The sequence below is a fragment of the Trachinotus anak genome, unplaced genomic scaffold (genome assembly GCF_046630095.1).
Source record: "Trachinotus anak isolate AG129_WGS33_773 ecotype Australia unplaced genomic scaffold, CSIRO_AGI_Tana_v1 ptg000014l, whole genome shotgun sequence".
Classification (NCBI taxonomy): domain Eukaryota; kingdom Metazoa; phylum Chordata; class Actinopteri; order Carangiformes; family Carangidae; genus Trachinotus; species Trachinotus anak.
The window spans coordinates 13,574,355-13,596,907 of record NW_027273865.1 but is presented as its reverse complement, the minus strand read 5'-3'; the positions used below and the strand labels follow the sequence as shown (position 1 = coordinate 13,596,907).

General features: G+C 42.6%; 1 protein-coding gene across 1 annotated transcript; it reads left to right on the top strand.

The window, feature by feature from the left end:
- The first annotated feature begins 452 nt into the window (after positions 1–452).
- Positions 453–22,268, top strand: LOC139631860 (SH2B adapter protein 2). The gene is made up of 9 exons (XM_071496474.1): positions 453–675; positions 10,112–11,057; positions 15,041–15,142; positions 15,383–15,474; positions 15,789–15,889; positions 16,012–16,173; positions 16,271–16,473; positions 17,369–17,543; positions 19,259–22,268. The coding sequence occupies exons 2-9, from the start codon at positions 10,143–10,145 to the stop codon at positions 19,591–19,593; spliced, it is 2,085 nt and encodes a 694-aa protein (XP_071352575.1). The 5' UTR covers positions 453–675; positions 10,112–10,142; the 3' UTR covers positions 19,594–22,268.
- Positions 22,269–22,553: the final 285 nt, after the last annotated feature.

The window sequence follows — 22,553 nt, the reverse complement described above, 5'->3', positions numbered from 1 at the left end:
TAGTTGTGCAGATTTTCTAACAAATGTGCAATTAATATGTATATGAACAGACTCATCTGACAACAATGAAACGCACAATTCTGACATACTACCACTAAAACTAATCAGTATCTGATTGCATAGTTATTTCCAGGAAACTTATTGAAAATTTTTGGGGAATTATCAATAAACTAAAGCACTACCAAGTGAAAATAGTTGTCTGAGTAGACAGGAACTGCATTCAAAGAACAAAGGACTTTTGGGGGCCCAGAGGAGTCACCTGATTTGTCATCCAGCCTTGATACGACTATAAATTTTGGTCCCCCACTCACAACAGCTCACTCTGGGGCCCACAACGTTAAATATTTACATGCCTCTCGTTTGCTGAGGAACTCGGGGGCTTTATTCTGAAAGCTTAAGTCGGAAGTAGCATGTTTTTCTCATTCCTCCTGGCTTGTCAGCGGTTAGTGGACAGCAGAGCAGAAGGTAGAGCAGCAGCAGCGGCGGCGGCACAGTGCGTCGAGCAGAGAGATGGAGGGAGCGCTGACCGGCCGTGAGCTCGTATAAACCGGGGAGGGCAACAGCAGATGAAGAGAGGGAATTAAACCATGTTTGGACCTGAGAAGTGAACATCTTCACAGCAAAGCCAGGCTCGTCCCAGAGACACCAGCGTCATGAAACCAGTCCTGCATTGAGGTGAGAGCCGCCGCCGCTGCCGCCGCCGCTGCTGCGTTTTATCTCTTATTTAGCGCGTCTGGACCATCCTGACGCGTATGATTAGACATATTTTGCAGAGCCCTTTAATGATGATGAGAGGAGAAAGGCAGCAGCATCGAGGTTTGTTGAGGATGACAACAACAACAACAACAACAACAACAACAAACCTCCTGGCGCTGAGGAGGAGAGGAGGCTGCTGTGTTGTGGTGTTAAAACCCGCTTCATCTCCACAGTCAGCCTCCGAGGTGAATCCTGCGTTAAGAATCGGTTCATGGTAGAGAGCAAGTGCAGTCGGCTGATGAGCACAGAGACTGTAGGTGAGGCTTCCTGGAGGACTTCGGGGGTGGACGGTGTCGCGGTGTAAAGGGGCTTTTCCGATAATCCATTTAATAGCCTTGAGGGAGTAAAGTCTGGTCAGTCACAGGACGGCTCAGGGGCCTGATATGGTGGGATCTGATGGGATGGGATTTGATGTATAGGCCCACTCGAGATGACCCAAAATCAGGTACCGACTCGTCACTCCGCTCGCAGGCTCCCATTCATCGCCTTCTCTCCGGGCCAGGGTCTGTCAGCCATTCAGCAGGAGGCTGCTGCCGATTCCCATTCATGAAGTCCAGCACGCAGCGTGCACAGCGATCCACTGCTGGCATCAAACAGGCTCTCCGGGCCCGCGGTAGGCCTGTGTAGGCCCGCTATTGACTTTCTCTCATGTGTCTTTCTGTAGGATACAGGACACCGTCGGTTAATATGAAGCTTAATGAGAATGATTTTAGCAGGAGAGGCCTGCAGCCCTGCTGTTTTATAGGCTTTTACAACACCATAATATTCTGAAAATACCCCCGTGAGGCTACACTGCTCTGGCACTGTTGTGATTCTCGTTGTTTTCCTCATCCTGCAGCTCATTTTTACAATATTCTTATTCAGATGTTTTTGTTGTGTGAATGGCTAAAATCAAATTTTTCAAAATGCACATAATTCTTCACTAAAAGTTAAGCTTTATATTGCTGACCCAAGCTCATTTGGCTGATAGATGTACTCTGGAGGGGGTAGACAGAATAACGAGAACACCTGGCAGTATAATACAAATCAATACATCACCTCAAAAGAAGTGCAGGTGTGATGAGGCCACTTTGCATCTCTGACACTATGTTATGATTTTGATCGAAGGCAGTGGTTTATTATATAGGTCCAGCATTTATTCCCATTAGCTGTTTAATGTTCTAATATGAATCTTAGACATTTTACATTGATTGCTTTGATTTACTTTGAGACTTAAGTTATTCAGAGCGGCCCCCAGCCAAGTCACCTTACACTGCCCATACTAGGCTATATATTTTGTATCGGATTGCCAGAATAACAGAAACACCCGGAAAACATCATAGAAAATGTGCTATACAGGTCTTAACATCACTATGATATTCTGATAATACTCCTCTTTAACTCATTGTTTGCTGAAACAAGTTGTGTTTCTCTGGTTTGTATGGTTGTACATTACTTTTGCTTTTTGACTGTTTCTCAGACAAAACAAGTAAGTTGAGGTCACCTGCTTGGGATCTTTTAATGCACATTTTTATTTTAATTTTTTTTCACATACTGTTCATGCATGTCCGAATGTAAATTGCATTTTATGATTGGACCTAAAATGATTAGTTGACTGATCATTTAGTCGATCAACAGAAAAATAATCAAAGTCCTTTTTCAAAAATGACTAAAATGCCGAACACTCCTTTATTCCAGCTTTTCAGTTGTGAGGATTTGCTGCTTTTCTTTGTCTTATGTGTTACTAAACTGAGTATCTGAAGGTTTTATTGGTTGGATAACAAAACCTAAAGAGACCTTATCTTAGGCTTTTGGAAATTTTCTTTTCTTCTACTATAATCTGAAATTTCAAAGACTGAAAATATTTAAAAACTCTCTGCACAACTGAGTATGGCAAGTTCGTTGAAGGAAAGCACAACTTGAATAGGCATGTTGTCTTGCTTATTCCTGCTATATTTGATCATTTATTACATTTTGGTTCTGAGTTAATCAGATACATAGTAATGACTGAATAATTGTAAAAGATAATAAAAACTGTTGTTAAAGATTCAGCCCTATATTGAGGTGTACTTGCTGTCCTGTTGGTACCATCATCAGGCTATTTTCACTCTGTGACACCAAATTAAAAGCCCATCTATTCTAGTAAGTAACACACTTGCAGCTCTCACACACACATCTCTGTGAGAGGCCTGTGGTCATCTGTGAAATTAGTTAGACCTGGTGGGTGAGAGACAGGAAATGGAAGTCAGTGGCGGTATGTGCGTCTCCCACGCGCCTCGTCCTTTATCACTGGCTGCCATATGGACGCCTGCGCTCACTCAATATTTACATTGTTGCTGCTTGCCAGAGAAACTACGAGAGAGAGGGAAAGCGAGGAGAGCCTGCTGGTAGAGGACACGCTAATTAATGTGTTTAATATCTGTGTGATGAGGCCTTGCTACCTGCAGCATCACACAGCCCCGGTGAGCACTGCTCCGTTTGTTTGTGTGCAGGTACAGTTTGGCGATCAGGAATGTCTGTCCTCCATCCTCTCAACATGTCTGGGTTGCTATCTCCATCTGCATCTGTCTGCGTCTACGCACTCACACACAGGTCGCTTTATGCAGCTGGGCGTGTCAGTGTCTGGATCAGGACTGTATGTCCGTCTGTGTGGACATCAGCCCTGCAGGTCTCTCCTCTCTGGTGGTCCCGTGTCATGTTGAGAGAAACTCTCCAGACGACACTCAGTCGCATTAGAGAGGGACAAGGTTATCAGAGCAGGGGTTAAAGGTCACTGACCTGCTGCTCTGAAGTGGACACATAACAAAAAATGTGGGTAGAAGTGGTTAAAGGTGGGGATCTATTACTGCTGACCCCTATTTCTGCTCTTTCTCCTACGACAGCGGCTGGTGCTCTTCCCTCAGTCTGCCTCTTTATCTCCCGTCTCTCCCTCCTGGGATTTTTTATCTTGTGTCTACATCTCCTCTGCTTTTCCTCCCACTACTACCGTTCTTTTTTATTCAGTGATAGGTGGCTGGTTTACATACTTTCCATCTGTCTTTCTTGACGTCGTCTCACACACACACACCCACACACCCACACACACACACTCACACACCTTTAGGTGAATCAGTTTTTGTGAGTGGGACTTCCTTCCTGTGTGTGAACAATAAAACAGGACAGGCATCATGTTCATGCTGATATCTGCTTCTCTGTCACCTGCACATGGAGTCTAAATTTTAGTTTTAGTGTTTGTCATCAGCCCTGATGATCACGTATTAAATCAATATAGCACAGATGCAATATTGGGTTAACTTTACTCAGCACATCTGGGTTGTTTTCATTCAGTGTTAGTTTTATCTTGTACATATTCCTGCTATTACTGTATTCTTAAACCTCTAGTTTAACAAATTTATTGTTGGTTGTACAAAATTATGTGCATGTGATATTCACAGCTCAGGATTCACAGAAACAAATGCTGACATATAGATTTAAAAAACAATTTCGATAATCAGTCAATCATTTCAGTTATTTGATTAAGCTGTTGCTAACAAATTATTCATTGGTTCCACCTTCTAAATTCTGAGGATTTACTTTTTTCTCAGTGTTATATAATCTGTAATAGAACATCATTGGTTTTGGATCAGTCGTCACTGTGGGCTCTCATTGCTTGTTTATCACTTTGTTTTGACATATAGAATAAATGATTGATTGCCATATTCAAAAAAAAAACAAAACTGATTAATGGATGCTAGAAAATAATGAGTACAGCCTTTGATTATTGGATTATTTTGATTGATTTGATTATTAAATGATTTTTGTGACTGTGAACTAATAAATTCGTTGACTAATCATGTCAGCTCTACTTATTATACATGCTGTACATTAATACTTGGACATGTGAAAAATCACATCATGAACCCAGCATAAATACAGTAGCGTTGTCTTTTTTTGTTGATCTATATCCAGCATGCGTCATGAACATGACAGACCCAGTCCACATCTAACTGGTGCAGTATTTACATCTTAAATAAGAACACGTAATTAATGGATTCACGTAGAGTTGAAGATGTGTATGTACAGCGCTGTACTGTACTGAATGTGCTGCCAGCTGTGTGCTGTGCTGTGGAGCAGGCTAATCTTAGAAAACATGGCAGGGCCCAAACTCCCTGGGGTGGGAGCACAACATCACCAATCATCCTCATCAGCCAGTCACTGAGGGTGTGCTGCTGGCATGAAACCGCTCACAGCACCGTGTGTGTGTGTGTGTGTGTGTGTGTGTAAAACTACATGTAGAGTGTTTATCTCTATAAGTACACGGAGGTAAAGTATGTGTACCCACAGTTTTAAAAACACAAATTCTTGTACATCTGTTATTCTTGGCCGGAATATCATTTCCATGGTGGATCTATATTACTACCTACAACACCAAACTATTAATCAGACACATGTAATTCCTGGCTCTGCACAGTTCAGTCCTGTGAGGCCTCTGCAAAGTACATGAAATGAACGGATCTTGCACGATGTGTTTTGCAGGCATCTCCCTGCACAGTAATGTCTCTTTCCTCCCCGGTCAGTTTTCTCTTACAGACAGAACTCCCAACCATCTGACAGAGTTATCAGCCCTGTTCCCCTGGGTAAAGAAACAGCGAGAGGAGGAGGGGGCACAGTAGTGGTAGATTTTTACAACAGATAGGGACAGGAAGGAGAAAGGCTTCTGAGGCCTGAAGGATGGAGGTAAACATTTTACATTCCCCTCGACTCCCCTTGATGGACCTGAAAAAAAAAATGGCTGAGGGGAGTTGGAGGGGATGTGAGAATCTACATGGTGCCTCTGCTCCTCCTTGTCCTACACTGTGTCTCCCTTTCTTTATGTTCCCCTTGTCTCTTCCACCTCCACACACTCACTGATTGTTTTAGCAGCTGGCTTATAGAGCAAAAACATGCCCCCCTCCAGTGGTGGAAGAAGTACTCAGATCCTTTAAAAGTAGATCCAACAGATCCAGATCCAGTAAAAGTACCAATGCAAGAATGTACAAATACTCCATCATAAGTAGAAGTCCTTTATTCAAAATCACATTGAAGTGAAAGCACAGAATTATTAAGACTGAAATGTAATTGCACCTGTACTGGTTATTTTTATAAGATCAAATGACCGTGTGAAATCATTGTGACAACATGAAAGGGGCTGATGGTAGTGATGAACCTTCAGCTCCTGAATCTGCAGCTCCCCTCGGCTTTATGCAGCTTTATATATAGTGAGTTTCAGCTCATTGTTTCGCTGTCCAGCTGTAACTTGACTGTTTTGTTTCGCGGTTGTTTTCAGCTCTAAAACTCCACAGCGCACTACATACTCAGCACCAAACATTAGACCTACGCAGCCAGGGTGAACATAGTGGAACATTAATAGCTAAAGAGCCGGATATTTCCCCCAGGAGTTGGTAAACAGAGCGAAAAGTGAGTGAATATTGGACTTACATTCATCAAGTCACCAGAAACATGACTCAGAATCAGCATATCTGCTGGTTGTGTAAATAAGCAGCTGTTTTCTAACAAGGTCACCATAAGAACCATTAAGTGGCCAAAACAATCAGTTATTGCAGGATTAAAGTATAAAAACCTTAATAGAAAACTTCCCTTCAAAACATATTTATTCTGGAAATTAGTTGAATATTTACGATCCCCCCACCCAAATCTCTCCTCAGTGCTTTCGTTCATTCATTCCCCACACAGAAGTTTTGTTCTCACTTTTGGTTTATACCCCTGTCTGCTTTGCAGTATGTAGTCTGCTTCAGTCTGCTGAGCCTCAGAAAACCCGATTGCTGTCCACTTCCTCCAGCATCTCATGGCTTCAGTTTCATGCTGACTTGGTGAATGAGTGTGAGTGTGTGGGTGCGGCGTACAGTCAGTTCAGTATCCTTGAAAGAGGCACATCCTCATCTTTGCGGAAGGGCAGGAGTTTGAGAAGTGCACCTTACTGTGTGCTTTCGTTTTTTTGCTGAATGAGTGGAAAGTTGGCCCAGTGCAGGTTTTTAAATAGCTGAATGGGTATTGACTTCCTCGCAGCCAGCAGCAGCATACACACACACCCACACACACACACACACACACACACACACACACACACTTACAAGGGGAGCGAGATAATTATTAAAACAACACTTGGTGATTAGCAGTTGTGTGACATGAATGAATGAGTGGATCAATGTTTGGATGAATGAAGTGATGGATTCATGAATGAAAGTGCAAAGTGATTTTACCTTTAGATCCACACATTTATAAAACTGGTACCACTTTATTACAAGGCACTCTTGATAAAAGGTTCATAGGTTGTAACTAACAGCTTTATTAATGGTTTTTAAAACATTTTCTAATGCTTTATTGATTGGTTTTATGCCATTATAAGAACAGTTCTGGGTTGCCAGGTTGTAAATATGCCTTTAGCAGGTGTTTCTCCTCACTATTTGGTAATAAAGCAGCTATAAATGTTGGTAATCCATTCAGTTATAAATGTGAACTCAATATAGGAGTCCTGATCAATCTAGTCTTAAAAATACTAATAAGTTAGTAATAAATAGATATTTGGTCCAGATGCTCTGCAGCCTTTTACAGAAGATAAGTGTGCTATGGAAAAGAGACCATAATAATATGAATGTCATTAGCAACAGATACCTAATTATTAATCTAATCTCTATTGAACACTGAAATTTATATACCATTGAATTTAAAGCACTGAAATATTTTACCTTTTAGTCTGAATTTGTGTGGTTGGAATCCCATCTTTGAAATTTCAATTCACCACATTCAAGTTTAGGAATATAATTTTTTTTTTTCAGCTTCACAAATTCAGAAGAAAATTAATCAAAAAATTCCATTGAAGTTGCTCAAAAGAACTTTTCTGTATTAAATTATGTGACAGACAATTAGGAAAGGACAGAAATATTCAAGTAGATTACCAATCATAAAACTGTGAACTGTTGTTTTTACATTTCAGTTTTTGTACAGATTAAACAAATGAGTTATAACATATTAATTAGTGGGGTTTAGAGGTACTTAGAGGCATATTTTGTTACTTTTGGACAGAACCAAGCTTGCTGATTCCCCTGTCTCCAGTCTTTGTTTTAGAGACTTAACTGAGGAACTTGCAAACCCCTAGAGTTGTTGTTAGTAATGTTTCTATGAAGCGTTAGTAAATTATTCATTATCTATTAATAAAGCCATTAGTTACATCCAGTATAATGGGTTCTTTACGAGAGAGTGGTACCAGTTGTTTGTTTGTTTCTTTTTTCTTTCTTTTTTTTTCTTTTGTAAATGAAAACATAGTCACAAAATTGAACTGCTCTGTCACCTTTCTGTCTCTGAAACCTGTTAAGATGTCTTTGTGTCATCTGATGACAGGTTATGAAAATGCTCCCATCTCGGGACCTTTGACAGTAACATGGGAGGAAACAACAACACAATGCTGCTCATTCACGATCCTTCCCTGTTCAGCCAGCTCAAGTGCAGAGAGAATCTCAGAAATGTCATGCGTCCAATCCCCCCCCCCCTCCACACACACACACACACACACACACACACACACACACACACACACACACACACACTTCTGGACACCATATGAAGTAAAGAAGTACAATGAAGCTAAATGGTCAGAGTATTGGCACTTGAGATTCCTCTGGGACATCCATGCAGATTTATTACCCTCTAATCCCACCATTTCCTTTACTCTCTCATGTCTCTATCCATCATAGCATTCCTCTGAATTTCTGACACCAGTTCTCAGCATCCAGGAGTTCCTCTGCGCGAGATGAGCTAAGCAATGGTCCTTCAAAGAGCTGGCACTCCTGTGTACTTTCCCCTTATCATGTCCTCTCTCTAATCTGGCATATTGTTTGTTTCAGATCTGTGGGGATGGGAAAGGAAGAGGGAATGAGAGAGAGTGGCTTGTAGTTGAATGTGTGCGTCAGACTTAATTCCAGTGGAGAGTTTCTTGCACTAATCCTTTATGAAAAGACAACCCACACTGATGCTTTTGAAAATGACAATAAAGCTGCTTGCAGGAGAAAACTCTGCAGTGCAAATGTATGCAAGTATGCATGATTTGGTTTAAGAGTGCAATTTCAGAAAGCAAACGTTCAAGCGCATATTGTGAGTGAACTGCCAAGAGAAGCCCAGCAGCTCTGAGAATAAGCTTTCACAGCTTGGGGGAGTGTTGGCCGTCCCTGTGCGTATGCTGCCCAGCCTGCCCACTCAGATGATTTCCTTTTATCTGGATGAGTTACAGACAACAATAATCAAACCAACATGTGTTTGATTGTTTGATGCTATTCACTGATGCTGTATTAGTCACTGATGTGCTAAGGGAAAGAGGGAGGGAGAGAGCGAGGGGGAGAGACAGAGAGAGAGGAGGGGGGTTAAAACTGTGCTTGGATGTTGCCACTGACACTGTAGCAAACCAGAGTGCAGAGACTTTTATCGCTGATGTGATGTGGTTTGGCACTGCTCAGGCCAAGACAGGGAGGCAGAGCTGAGTCATGCTAACACACACACGCACACACACACACACACATGCGCAGGACAGAGCGTAGGCATGAAAGGATGAATGGAACAAGCCCGACTGTGGCCTTAAATACACTAAATACTAATTATTTAGAAGAACAACAGTGAGTGAGATAGATGGGATATAAAGAGGAGCCACACAGTCAGTTTGTGTTTCATCCAAGTTGCTGTTAACTTGCTCTGACAGATAATTCAGATAATCTTATCAGTGCTTGTCATAAACCATCAATTGGCAACTGATGGAGACCCCAGCTTTCTGCATGATTTCTTTTTTTATCTTTTGTCACATTGAATCTGATGATGAGTCATTTTATTTTCAAACTTTCAACGACAGGCCAATCCTGTGCATAATCTTGAGCTGTCTCTTCTAAGGGAATAAATTCTCACCACAGTGAAACAGGATGTTGCTTGTGCTTGTTGTCACCAGGGCTGTAGCTGCCACTGACGACACTCAGGCTGTGGCATCAGAACTTTTAGGAGAATTTGGGGGTTTTAGAGACCAGGAGGGAGTTTTTGTGTGTGTTTTAGCTTCAGTGTGTTTAGTTTTCACTATTTTTAGGCCATTAAACAAATCTAAGATTCATTATTTCCTGGCAGTGTGCAGGGACGATCCTCTGACACCTGTGTATCTCCAAATCTAGTGATTGAAAAAATCACTAGATTCACTAGATTCACTAGATTCAATTCTCACATCATTTTTCATCATGATGTAAATATTATAACACAAGCTGGTTCAAAGTCTTTTTCATCAATCACTCATCTTTTGTTTTTCTGATCCAAGACCAGGAGTTACAAATACACACTGTATTAACACTGTGCTCCTCTTCCTCCTCTCCAGCCTCTCCTCGGTGGGTTGGCATGGCCCAGTGATGAACGGAGCGGTGGTGCCCGGTAGCCCGGAGCTCTCCTCGTGCCCACTGCCTGACTGGCGAGAGTTCTGTGAGCTCCATGCTCGAGCCTCCGCTGCAGACTTCGCTGACAAGTTCCAGCGCTTCCTGTCAGAAAACCCGTGCTACAACTCGCCCGGTGCAGATGCCAGCTTCTCACAGCACTTTGCCCACCACTTCCTGGAGTGCTTCTCTGCAGTGCTGACCCAGGCCCGGGAGAACCAGGCAGCCTCGCCGGGGGAAGACGGCTCTAACGCGGCACCCAAGTACAGCATTGTTCCTTTCCTGGGAATCCAGGGCTGCCCACTGTCCTACGGTCACGACCTCTACCAGAGACGCAAAGACGCTGGGGCTTCAAGTGAATCCCTGGACAGTATGGACAGCGGAGGGGGAGGGATAGATGGGGGAGGCAGTGGCACCACTGGCTCCCGAGGCCCTCAGCCGGCCCACAAGGTGTCTGCTCTGGGACAGTCCCGCAGCTCAGAGGACGTGTCGGTCAGTCACCCAAAGGCTCGCTTCAAGAAGGGCTTCTCCCTGAGGAACATGAGCCTGTGTGTGGTGGACGGGGTGAAGGAGATGTGGCACAGACGGGCCTCCCCTGAGCCCGACGCTCCCTCTGGAGCCAGGAAGGTTAACGGCGGAGGAGGAGGAGGGGCAGGGGGGGAGGCTGCAGGGGGAGAAAAGTGGTCTCAAAAGCTGCGGCTTCCCAGGGGTTCCCAGGGCCACAAGGCTGAGCTGCTGGAAATCCAGAGGGAGGGAGCGCTGAGGTACATGGTGGCCGATGACACTAACTGTATGGGCGCTGCACAGTGGCAGAAATGCCGCCTACTGCTGAGGAAGACGAAGAGGGAGGAAGGAGGGGAAAAGTTCCTGCTGGAGTTCTACGTACCACCCAAGGTACACAAACACACACAGAGATAGAGGAACAGTTGGGCAGAACAACACATTATTGTACAAACAAATAAATAAACAGGCAAACAAACAAACTAACAAATGGTTAGTTGATCAATGGATGAATTTGTTTTATCCGATCAACAGAGAAAAACTGTTGTTCAACTTACTGTCAAAGAAAACTCCTCAAATCCTCAAACCATGAGAGAAGCTAGAACCAGCTAATCATCGTCATTTTTGCTTGAACAAATGACTGAAATGAATCAATGAATCGACTAATCATTTCAGGTCTAGATTAGCTGATCAACAGAAAATTCATTTCATTTAAAAATGTTTTCAAGAAATTTACAGTTGCTGCTTACAATGCTACAATGGTTTGTTGCTTTTCTCTGTTTTATATCATTCTCATCATATATAATTTTACCTACAGTTTTTTATGTTCTACCATCATTTTTCTATATTTTTCAACTATTTGATTTCAAAGTTTTTACATCGTGTGTATCAAACACAAGATCTTTCCACACATCCAAAAATTAAAATAAACAAACTAAAATTAGTGAGGAGGTCATTTTGTCCCGCTGCTGTTTAAAAGCAGGAGCACAAGCACATTTTCAATTCCTCATGACAAGTCTACTTGAAGATTATACTTAAAAATGAGTTGAAACAAGAACTGGCACACAAATCAATAATGAAAAGAATCATTAGTCGCATCCCCCCATGGATCCCACATTTAAATTCAGCCTCATAATCCAGCCTCTCTGACCCTGAGTGATACAGCCGGAAGTCGAACCACACACACACTCATGTGCATGCATGCACACTTCACATTTGTCTGTATGGGATTTCCAGATCATTGCCCCTGACCTTAAGAGGGCTGTGAGGCTGTGCAGCTGAGTGTGTGTAAATCTGCCACTGTCCTTTGATCATGGCTGGTGGGAATGTGGGGATAAGAGTGCGGAGAGGGGGAGAGGGGTAAGGACGGATAGGAGGCAGATGAGGGAGGAGGGGTGAAGGAGCTGGTTGAGAAAACCGGAGATTGTGTGAGAGAGAGAGGAAGCTTTTGCATTGATTTCTGTAAGAGTAGGGGATCACAGAGTTTCCCTTTCATGTGCAAAAAATAAGTATTGATCTTTGGCAAACTGGCTGACTGAAAATAGGAACTGAAATAGTTTAGTGAGTCACTTGGAAACTCTGCCAAACTTAGTGGCAAGGGAAAAATATGAAATGAAACTTAATAATTGTTCCTTAACAGTTTCATCTGTTATGTTCTATTAACGTCCACATGTGGGAAAAATTATTAGCAGCTATGGACGAGGCTGAGATTACGAGGGGCTTCAGAGCACCAGTTACATCCTTGATGACACATTAATTAAACGCACACATCTCGACACGCCTGCCCTGCAGACACTCTCTGAGTTGTTTTATCACTGCCATCCTATTCAGATCTTACAAATCATAACAGTGCAGAGTCAACACTGTCGGAAAGATAAACTGACTCATAAAATCTCACTCCTGCCTGCTCCTGGCTGACTGGCTCTGGCTCCGTCCCTGTCAGGGTCATCAATCTGCCGGCTGCTCTGTGTGGCAGAGACACCACACTGCAGCATGCTAACTGCCTGCATTATGACACAGCAGCAGGCCCCGAGACGACCCACTCTCTGGTTCACACCATCCAAAGCAACATTAGAGGAATTGTTTGTTACACTAATATAACATCAGACAGCTTTAAGAAATTAGCTTTAATTAAAATATCTTAAATTGCCTAAAAATGCAACAAAAAAAAAAACAAAACAAAAAACGCTATTTCTGCTTTTGCTGATTGTTGGTGTGTTTCAATCACTGTCTCTAAAGACACTTTTAAGTCCCATTGTTACAACACTGAAGAGGAAATTCTTTTATTCCTCCATAACAAAACTTACTTGTCTCTCAGTGAGTCAGAGTTGTTGGCTTCACTAGTTTAAAGGGTAGATTAACTCTCATTTAAAAAAACTCATCTCTAGCGGTATCTGACCATGCAGATAGGTTTGGTTTTATCTGCTGCGGCTCTGAGATATCCACGTCTCAGGTTTCCAGCTCATTTGCAACAATATCAAATTTAAAGCTGCACCACTCAATATTTTCATACTGACAATAGATCATGTTAATATGTGTAATGCGAAAGGGGTCACTCGTAGTGATTAACCCACAGAGAATTATCACCGACTTATTCTGTTCTCCCTCTGCTCTACGGAGCTCCACGCCGTCTTTGAACTCGTTTTGCTTCAAACAAGAGACAGATGAAGTTAGCAACTAGCATGTGAAGATTGTGGAGCATATAGCAATTAAAGATATTTCCCTAAGGAGTTGATGGGCATCAAAACTAGAGCTAAATGAGACTGAATGTTTAACCTGGACTTCAAATGAATGCAAATTTTGCTCAATGTGTACATAGCCAACTGGACAAATAAAAACAAAACACTCTTTGTGGCTAGATAGAGGCAGGCTAAGTGAATAGGATTTTTTGTCATTTGGGTGGAACAACCCAAGTTTTTATCAAAAAGACAGCTCACCACAAAATAGAAAGATTGATGTTTGAATGTCTGAAGATGGAATTTTCCTTTTTGCTTTTACAGCTAACAGTGTTCACACACGTATTTCTAACGCACATTATGTTCCTGCACACATACTGTCGTGTGCACTGCTTCATACTGGTTTGCATCCCCTGAACCCTGACATTGGGCTTGTGCTGCTCGCAGCGGAGAGGTACAGGAAATGGTCAAATGGTCTTGAACAGGAAGTGGTTTTTGACATCCGATCCAGAGAAAAGCATCGTGGGCGTGGATGGTAGCCAGCTGCGCAGGCAGATCGAGATGAGAACAGTGTTACTCCAGACAGATCAGCTGATAAGCCTCTGCCAGACCATCAGTCAGCCTCTCCTGACACACACAGAAATAAATACGTACACACACACACACACACACACACACACACACAGCTCACTGCCTCAAACACACTCTTTGAATCTGTTAAGATTATGGCCTGGATCCAACTCTCTGCAGAGGGCAAACTGAGGCCAGGTTGTTTTCTGTGCTCACCCTCTTGTAAACGCTTCATGTTTTATGTTTGTTAGTCAGTCAGCAGGAATAATCACTGAGAAACGCAGTGAGAAATAAGAGACTGCGTAAAACAGTGCTTGAGAGTTATTTTTGCAGATTGTGCAATCTTTAAACTTTTGCCTGCTCTTTTATTGTTGGCCTTATTTTATTGGAATGAGTTATTTAAACTCAGGAGCGAGGAGGTGTAGTTCATTACTGCTACGACTGCACCAGTAATTCAGACTGCACGTTGCCCCTTAATTATCCTGTGTGAAGGAGAAGTTAGAGGTCTGGGAGAAGTTGGGTGGGTTTCATACTAAAAATGTACTAAATAAAAAGAGGTAGTATTTAAACCTGTACCACTAACTTAAAGCTCTATGTAGGGCTTTTTTCTAGTAAAAAGTAAAGCTTCTAGTTTTACAAGAGGTGCAGTTGCCTCCCAAAGGATTTCATTTGGTCATGCCACCCAGAGTGTTTTTTTTTTTCTTTCTTTTTTTGTATTATTTGTTTTCTAGTGCATAAGGAATAAAAACAATGTTACTTACTACTTCTGACCCCAGTTCAAACCAAGAGTTTCCCTTTTTAAACAATTTAATTTTTTTCATTTTTAGAGCCCATTTGAAGCAAAACTATAGTGTAGTACTCTAGCAGTATTACTCCTTTTCTTACCACACAGTTAGAAAAATCAGATATTAGAGAAAAAAGAGACATAAACATACCGTGGTGTGGCAGAATTTATCTTATCTTAGGACTTTGTGAGAGTCACGACTGACCTGTTGGGAACCAGTGATGTAAAATGCAACATAGTACAGTCATGAATGCGCTCCTGATACAGTGCTGGTTATCACATCACATAAAAAACTCACACTATGGTTAATATGAGCTCTTATGTGTCTGTTTGCATGTTGCTCCTAGTCTTCAAAGCCCAAAGTAAGCATCCCTCTGTCAGCTATCGTTGAGGTGAGGACCACCATGCCTCTGGAGATGCCCGACAAGGACAACACCTTTGTTCTTAAGGTAGAATCTGCACAAACCTATAGCTACATTTACACAAATGCACCTGCATTAGCTGAAATGCTTGATGGGAAGAATCCGTTTTCACAGTATAGAAGACAGCGCCTGAAAGCTTGATAACAGTTTTATGATAAAACTCTTTGCCCTTGCTGAGTTAACACTGGATTCGCCCTGTTCTGTGCCCTGATGCGGTCCTTTAAACAGAGCTCAGTGTGTGATCGCAGTGTTTGGCTGCTTCCACAGGTGGAAAACGGGGGAGAGTACATCCTGGAAACCATCGACTCGCTGCAGAAAAACTCCTGGGTTGCTGACATTCAGGACTGCACGGACCCGGGGTAAACCACCAGATAAATATTTGCTGTTGGCTGAAAGATGGAGAGAGGGGGAAAGTGTGGATGAGAAGGGGGAAGGGGGGAGTAACACACACAGTCATTAATCATCAAATTAGTGGAGTTTTTGACAGGTTGCTTGAGCACAAACATGGGCGAGCTGACATTCCTCCTCAGTTGCCTGAGTTAGTGGATGTTAGTCAGTGCAGCTCAGGGCATAAACAGAAGGATTATTTGTGTCCTTGTTTGTAGGATGAGGATGTGTGTAGAGTTGTTTGTTATGTTCTTGCGGTTCTCCTGACCCGCCTGCTTGTGTACAGTGACAGCGGCGATGACATTGAGCTGGCGTCATGTCCTCATGGTCAGGCCTCCAAAGACTGCTCCATGGTGGCCTCTTGCAGCTGTGAGCTGCTCTCTGAGGGTGAGCAAAGACTCTTGTCATTTTCTTTCTTTTTTTTTTTTTTTTTTTGCAGCATTCACTGTTAGATAACAAACGGATCTCGTGATCCACATTCATATGTTAATGTATAAAAAAATGTTTAGGTGTGTATCGTGCTCCAGAGAGGTCGTGTCCTACAGCAGCAGAGCATTACAGCGCCCCATCAGTCCGTTGCAGGGAACCCCCCTTCACCCAGCACCCATCTCACATGCCTTTAGAGCGCTTCCTCCAGTCCCCAGAGGCCCAGGGCTCCAACTCTTCTGCAGGTGACAACACATGCATTTGCTTTTTTTCCTCCAGATAAATCAGTGTCCAAGCTAGCGTGAAAATAAAATCATGGATGTGTGTGTGACTGTGGCACAGGTGGCAGTGAAGGAGCGAAAGACTCAGATGGTGATGCCAGCTTGGCAGGTTACCCATGGTTCCATGGTACACTGTCTCGCGTGCGTGCAGCTCAGCTTGTGCTCGCAGGCGGGGCCAGGAGCCACGGGCTCTTTGTGATTCGTCAGAGTGAGACCCGGCCGGGCGAGTATGTCCTCACCTTCAACTTCCAGGGTAAAGCCAAGGTGAGATGATTAGAGAGATGAGACACAGCATTATGTTTTGTGATGTTACTGTGTTGTGTACATGATGTTGTGGTACAGCTATAGTTTTTATTATTTGATGTATAGATTTTTTGTTTACATATTCAGTTTGGCTCAGAAAATGTAAAAAAAATACTGACAAATGCCTATTACAAGTTACCATAGTCAAAAGTTGTGTCTTCAGTTTGCTTATTTTGTCTGAACAACAGTGAAAAACCCAAATGTACTGAATTTAAAGTGATACGAAATGAAAACAGGCAGAAACAAGTTCTGACAGTTGAGAAGCTGGAAACAGAAATGTTTTTTAGTTTTACTCAATAAAAGACTTTAAACAAGTAATCAGTTATAAAAATTGTCACTGATGAATTGTGTGTTAAATAATGAAACGACTTGTTGTTTCTCCACTAGAATACATTAATCTCTCCTCCCAGCTGCAGTCTTGCTCTGCAGTAGCGTTAAATTCACTCAGGCTTGTTCTCTTGACATTTGGGATGCAGCAACTGCAGCTCACAGCAAGACCAAGTTGTTCTGGCCCTGGAAAAGATGCAGTAATGTCAATGTTTCGTGTTCTCTTATGTAACGTGATCCCTGCACATCGCATCCTGCCAGCCGGCGGTGTTGAGGAAGTGTCAGCTACCGCCTCTTCCTCTGGTGTCAGCCTTGGCATTCTTGTTGCTCTGTTCCCACAGTGAGACGCCTCTCAGATAATGTCCTGACCTCTGTCCTGATCTGTCTTTCTCTCCCTCTTTCCCTACCCTTTCTTTTTCCATTCACCTTTCCTTCATTCCTTTGAATGACAAACTTTCCTCTCCCCTGTCAACCCCCCCACCCAACCACCCACCCACCCCCACGACTCTCCTTCCTTTTTCTTTCCCAGCATTTGCGCTTGTCTGTGAACGAGAATGGGCAGTGCCACGTCCACCACTTGTGGTTCCACACTGTGTCGGACATGTTGAGACACTTCCACGCCCATCCCATCCCCCTTGAATCTGGAGGCTCAGCTGACATCACATTACGCTCCTATGTACAAGTGCAGCGAAGCTCCACTACAGGTACACAACACAAAAACCTCACACATAAACCTAAAGTAATTCATACTGCTCTGTACTTTCCCAGGTCCTAATGAGATGCTTGATTAGTGCTTTAATAATAGGAGACTTGCTGGAGAGTTCAACCATATGGACCAAGTTAAAGGTCCTGCACACCAACGCAGGTGTTTTTAAATATTCTTGCAGATTAAAGCTCTGCTCAGGTTGTTGGGTGGAGCTATGGAGGAAATTACCTGAGGTCATCAAAGTCCATCTTCTAATAAGACTGGCAGAGCTGTAAGTTGTCCTGACCTAGCAATAATAAAATTAATGTTGGCTGCATTCCATTGCTTTAGTTTCAGGGTCCTGATGTTGTTCATAATAGATCACTTTCAGACTTTTATATCTTAATGAACTCTGACTGTTAATGTTGTGATTTTCCCACTGTGAGAAGTCAAAATGTCTGCTGTGAAAAAGGCAGGTTGGTAGGTTTGCTTAAACCTATTCCTCCATCATTTTAGGATGTTTCCAGTAAGTTTCCAATGACTATAGCCCACATGATCCTGGATTGTTGATATCTGACAGTTGAAATGAAAGATAAGATCATTCAGTTTTGACATGCACAACAAAGAACAAACGTTTCTGTTTGGAGTGGGAAATTTTGCAGCTGAAAAATAAACATGTTCGTATTCTCTGGTGGACAAACTATATAATGGAGACACTGTTTCTCAATCTCCTCAAACATATCTTTTGCATTTCATGTTCTGTAATTTCTTGTTCCTTATTGCACTGACACAATGTGTCTGATATTAGCTTCTATCAGCAGATATACAGTGTATATCTACCTCTACCTCTCATTACATTGCTTTAGATCTACAGCCTTAGTTGGCCTGGTTAGACCATTAGTGTGGCGACTAATGTTAGCAAATATTTAAAAACTTCCTAGATATTAGCTTGCTATTACTATGTGACTGATATTAAGGCTATGCTGTACATGTGCTAGCATTTACCAATATCTTGTAACTGTCTCTTTGACCATATTCAGTCACTTCTGACTCACAGAGCTTTTACAGTTGGTGGTTTCGGAGAGAGAAGTGTTTCAGTTTGACAATTGCCCCTCAGGTCGCCAGAGATTAATGGTGAAAGATTAAAAATTTCCAGAAATTTAGATATGTTGACAGATAGCAGAGGTTTGTCCTTACACATGAAGGAAGCTTTGCTAAAACTCACTGAACCTGCCCTTCCCCTCCTCCTCCTCCACACTAACACTGCTCCTGCCCTCCGCCCTGCTGGCATGGGATGAATGCCCTCCTGTACAGGAGAGTGAGGGGGCGATTATACCGCAGGAGTTTTGCATGCAGGCCGAGACTCCGGCCCCATCCCACCCTGGTGGTCACAAAGAGGCTCTCTGTTTCTCCAAATGCTGGACCTACACACACTCATGCACTCACTCACTGCACATAGAGTGAGGGTTTGATTCAAGGCGTAAAAGGCTTTATTGATACACTGGTCAGGCGTGACTTTGGCATCAGTGTTGTCGGTGTTATTGCCCACCAAGAGAAAGGATAATAAAGGCGGCCCACACTGCCTGTGTTTACATGCTGCTCTATGAAGAAGCTTTTTGCTCACAGCTCTCCAGGGGAAACCAACAAACAATTATCAGCAGAACAGATTCATTTGTATTATTAATGTGTCGTCTATTAAAAAGATTTCTGTCTTTTTCCCACAATCTTCTGCAGATGTGACCGTGCCTCCAGTCCTCACTCCACCCAGGGATGCAGGCTGCCGGACAGATTCAGCCCAGCCAGCCCTCCACCCTCCTGGGATCGCAGCGCCTGCAGGGCCTCCTCCTGATGCCCCACTCTCCTCGAGCACCTCCTCCTCACCCACCGCCCTTCCCTCCCTCTCCCGCAGTGACCCAGGTACAGGAGGAGGAGTAGGAGGAGGGTTACAGAGCCGGAGCAACAGCTCTGAGCGCCTGCTGGAGGCCTCTAGTGGTGCATCTGAGGACTACCACGATGCTGATGGGACTCGCAGGGCCCGAGCAGTGGAGAACCAGTACTCTTTCTATTAAACCACCCAGAGCAGGGTTCAGTCATGTATTCTCTGAATTGGATGAGACGCAGAAAGTTGGAGGTGACATGGGACGCTCTGCAGATGATGAAAACGGTCCAAATCACTGGGTCACCATTTGTTGTGTTTGTTTTTGTTTCAAGGCAATTTCCTGTCTCTCTGATTTGAGAAAGGAGGTGAGATCATGCCGAGCCATTTGTCCACACTGATAAATCCCTCAGGCTCTTTCTTTCAAACTCAGTTGTCAAGGATGTGAGTAAACAGACATACAGAGAGGTTCAGGTAGACAAGGAGAGGTTGAGATGAAGCGGGAGATAAGACATAGATTAGTGTAGGTGGAGAAAGCAAGAGGAAATCATCAAGTGGAGTCATGTGGCTTTGATTCACGTCTTTCGACCACTTCCTGTTCACCTTTGCCCACAGTTCCCTGGGAGCAGAGCCTCTGTCACCACCCCGCTGAAGGACTGAGAGTTTGAAATGACCCTAAAGAAACAGTCCCTCCCCTCAGAGCTCCTCCAGAGCTCCTGAGAGCATCCCATTAATGTTTGTAAAGCTGCTTTGAGTCTGTCCCGGATATCCTCACTGTCCCTGCGGGGTTTCCCTACAAAGTCCTGCTCTGGGTCTCTGCTCTACACTAACATCAGTGCAGCAATCATGGGTGTGTTAGTGTTAGCCTGGAGATGTTTTTCTTAAATATGTACAGCCTAAAGGGTCTTAGTGCCTGACAATTACCTTGGACTTGAACGGACTGTTGCCTATAGTGATGAGGAGGATTGTGTTGACATACTCACAACAGCCCAAAAATTAAATGCGGATGATTATTTTACTGTCGGTTTCTGCTTAAAACATACTGAACACGCATATCTCTGCCTACTGAAATGGTTTTGTTCTCACAGTTTTATCGGTGGCTGCGGCATACACACAGGTGGTCATATGTTGTGTTACAAATCACTTTCAAAATGTTAAAATGGAAGATGAATAACACAAGTTCAGTCCATACAAATATGACAGGGTGGCTCCCATTTTGCTGTCATACTGGGTTATTTCTATGAGTGTGTGGTGGTGTATTAGAGTCCAAATGTTTTTCAATGATCGGTGTGCTACAGTAGTGTTTCTAAAACATGGTTTTCAGGGTCCCTCCGTCTGGTGCTGGTTCTGTATTCAAGCTCATCATATCGATAACCTGTAGATTAGATATGCTGTTCATATAGGAGTTCACGTTGAAGTAATGCCTTGAAGATATTATCATACCAAAACCAGCAGAGGGAGGGACTTGGGACTTGTTTTTTAGAAGGGTGGCAGGATTGTGTACTGTTGGTGCGACCTGCAGGTGAACTTGTCTGAACTGAAACGGTACAGTTTGTAATATAAAGCGTACTAGATGGCCATGCTTGAGCAGAGAAATGTACTTTATACCAACACAGTACTGAGATTAAGCTTTTTATGGTAATCAATCAAAAGAAAACCAAATTTTCTGACCACAAAATATTTGTTATTGCAGGAACTGATGCAGATATATTATATAGAATAATACAAAATATCAGGGACAAGTTAGACATTTTGAAAAGATGTGTATTTGTTTCCTTTAGAGTTAAATTAAATGAGAAAATAAATACCACTTTCATGTCTGTAACAAATATGAAGCTATGCAGCCAGCAGTTGGCTAATTCATAGCAGCTTAGCATAAAGATTGGAAACAGGGGCAATGGTAACAAAATCTGTCCACAAGCATCTCAAGAGTGAAAAAATCTAAGTGTAAAAATGTCAAATAACTGTTTTATGGGGGGGTTGTGTGCCAGACTATTTCTTGGTTGGGATCAGTCTCCAAGCAGCCAGCAGAGACTCCAAGAAATTACTGCTCCTGTATGTCATATATCCCCTTATAAAACAGTGATTTATCATTTTTACATTTTAATGTTTGCACCGATTAAACAAACAAGACATAATGTGTTAATTAATAAGCTTTAGAGGTGCTAGTTGGTAGATTTTGGTACTTTACAGGCTAGCTGTTTCCCCATTTCCAGTCTTTATGCTAAGCTAAATGGTGAGCTTAGTGGTAGCTTCATATTGGCCGTACAGATATTAGATTGCTATCAATCTCCTCATCCATCTCAGCAAGACAACAAATAATCATAATTGCCAAAATGTTAAACTTTTCCTTTAATGCATGGTAGCTGCACTTGAAAACATAAAAACAGACACAGCATAAAAACAGCAAGCGGCCACTGTATTTAGAACATATGCAGCACTTTTGTTCAGTTGGAATAAACATATCAAGACTCAGCATCTGTCTTGTCAAGCATGGCCATTTAACTTCGAAGGTGAAATTTCAATTTCGGTCGAGGAGCGGATGGAGCAGTTCATGTGCCAATTTGAATCCTATTTTTGAAACATATTTATTCCTCAGCCGTTGTAAATTACATTTTTCCTATTGAGTCTTATTTATGTACAATTGATTGATTCTTCTTGATGAAACATCCTCAGTGGAACCTGTCTGTTGCAACAGCCCCTGTCACATATCACAGATTTGCTCATGTCGCCCTTTTATTTTCTTAACACTTCTTAAGGCTGAATTTTCTGTTGTCTGACTGAGTTTTGAAGAGTCTGTGCAATTTTGTACAAAGTGATGTACTTGACATACTACTTTATATTTCTGTGAATAAAATGTGAACAAATTATTGCACATTTTCTGCAGTTATTCGCTCATAAATGTCACAGTCTGCAGGTTCAGGCTAAAATGGTGGAGATTAAAGGCTCAGAAAAGGTTCACAAAAGTCAAACAGTCATTTTGAGATAAAATTATCCTCCATCTTTAGTAATGATAGAGGTGTAAAATGAGACGGGTTGTGGTTTTCTGTTGTTTCAAGTTGTTTTAAATAAAACACAGTCCATAATACTGCACTAATGCACACACACTTTGAACTGTTATACACTCAGTGCTCATAAATATATCTGACAGCT

Excerpts from the sequence above, each read along its gene's own strand:
- LOC139631860 (XM_071496474.1), top strand. The coding sequence starts at position 10,143 with ATGAACGGAGCGGTGGTGCCCGGTAGCCCGGAGCTCTCCTCGTGCCCA. Across the intron at positions 15,890-16,011 it reads CTGTGAGCTGCTCTCTGAGG|GTGTGTATCGTGCTCCAGAG; the intron begins GTGAGCAAAGAC and ends AAAAATGTTTAG. Across the intron at positions 16,174-16,270 it reads GGGCTCCAACTCTTCTGCAG|GTGGCAGTGAAGGAGCGAAA; the intron begins GTGACAACACAT and ends ACTGTGGCACAG.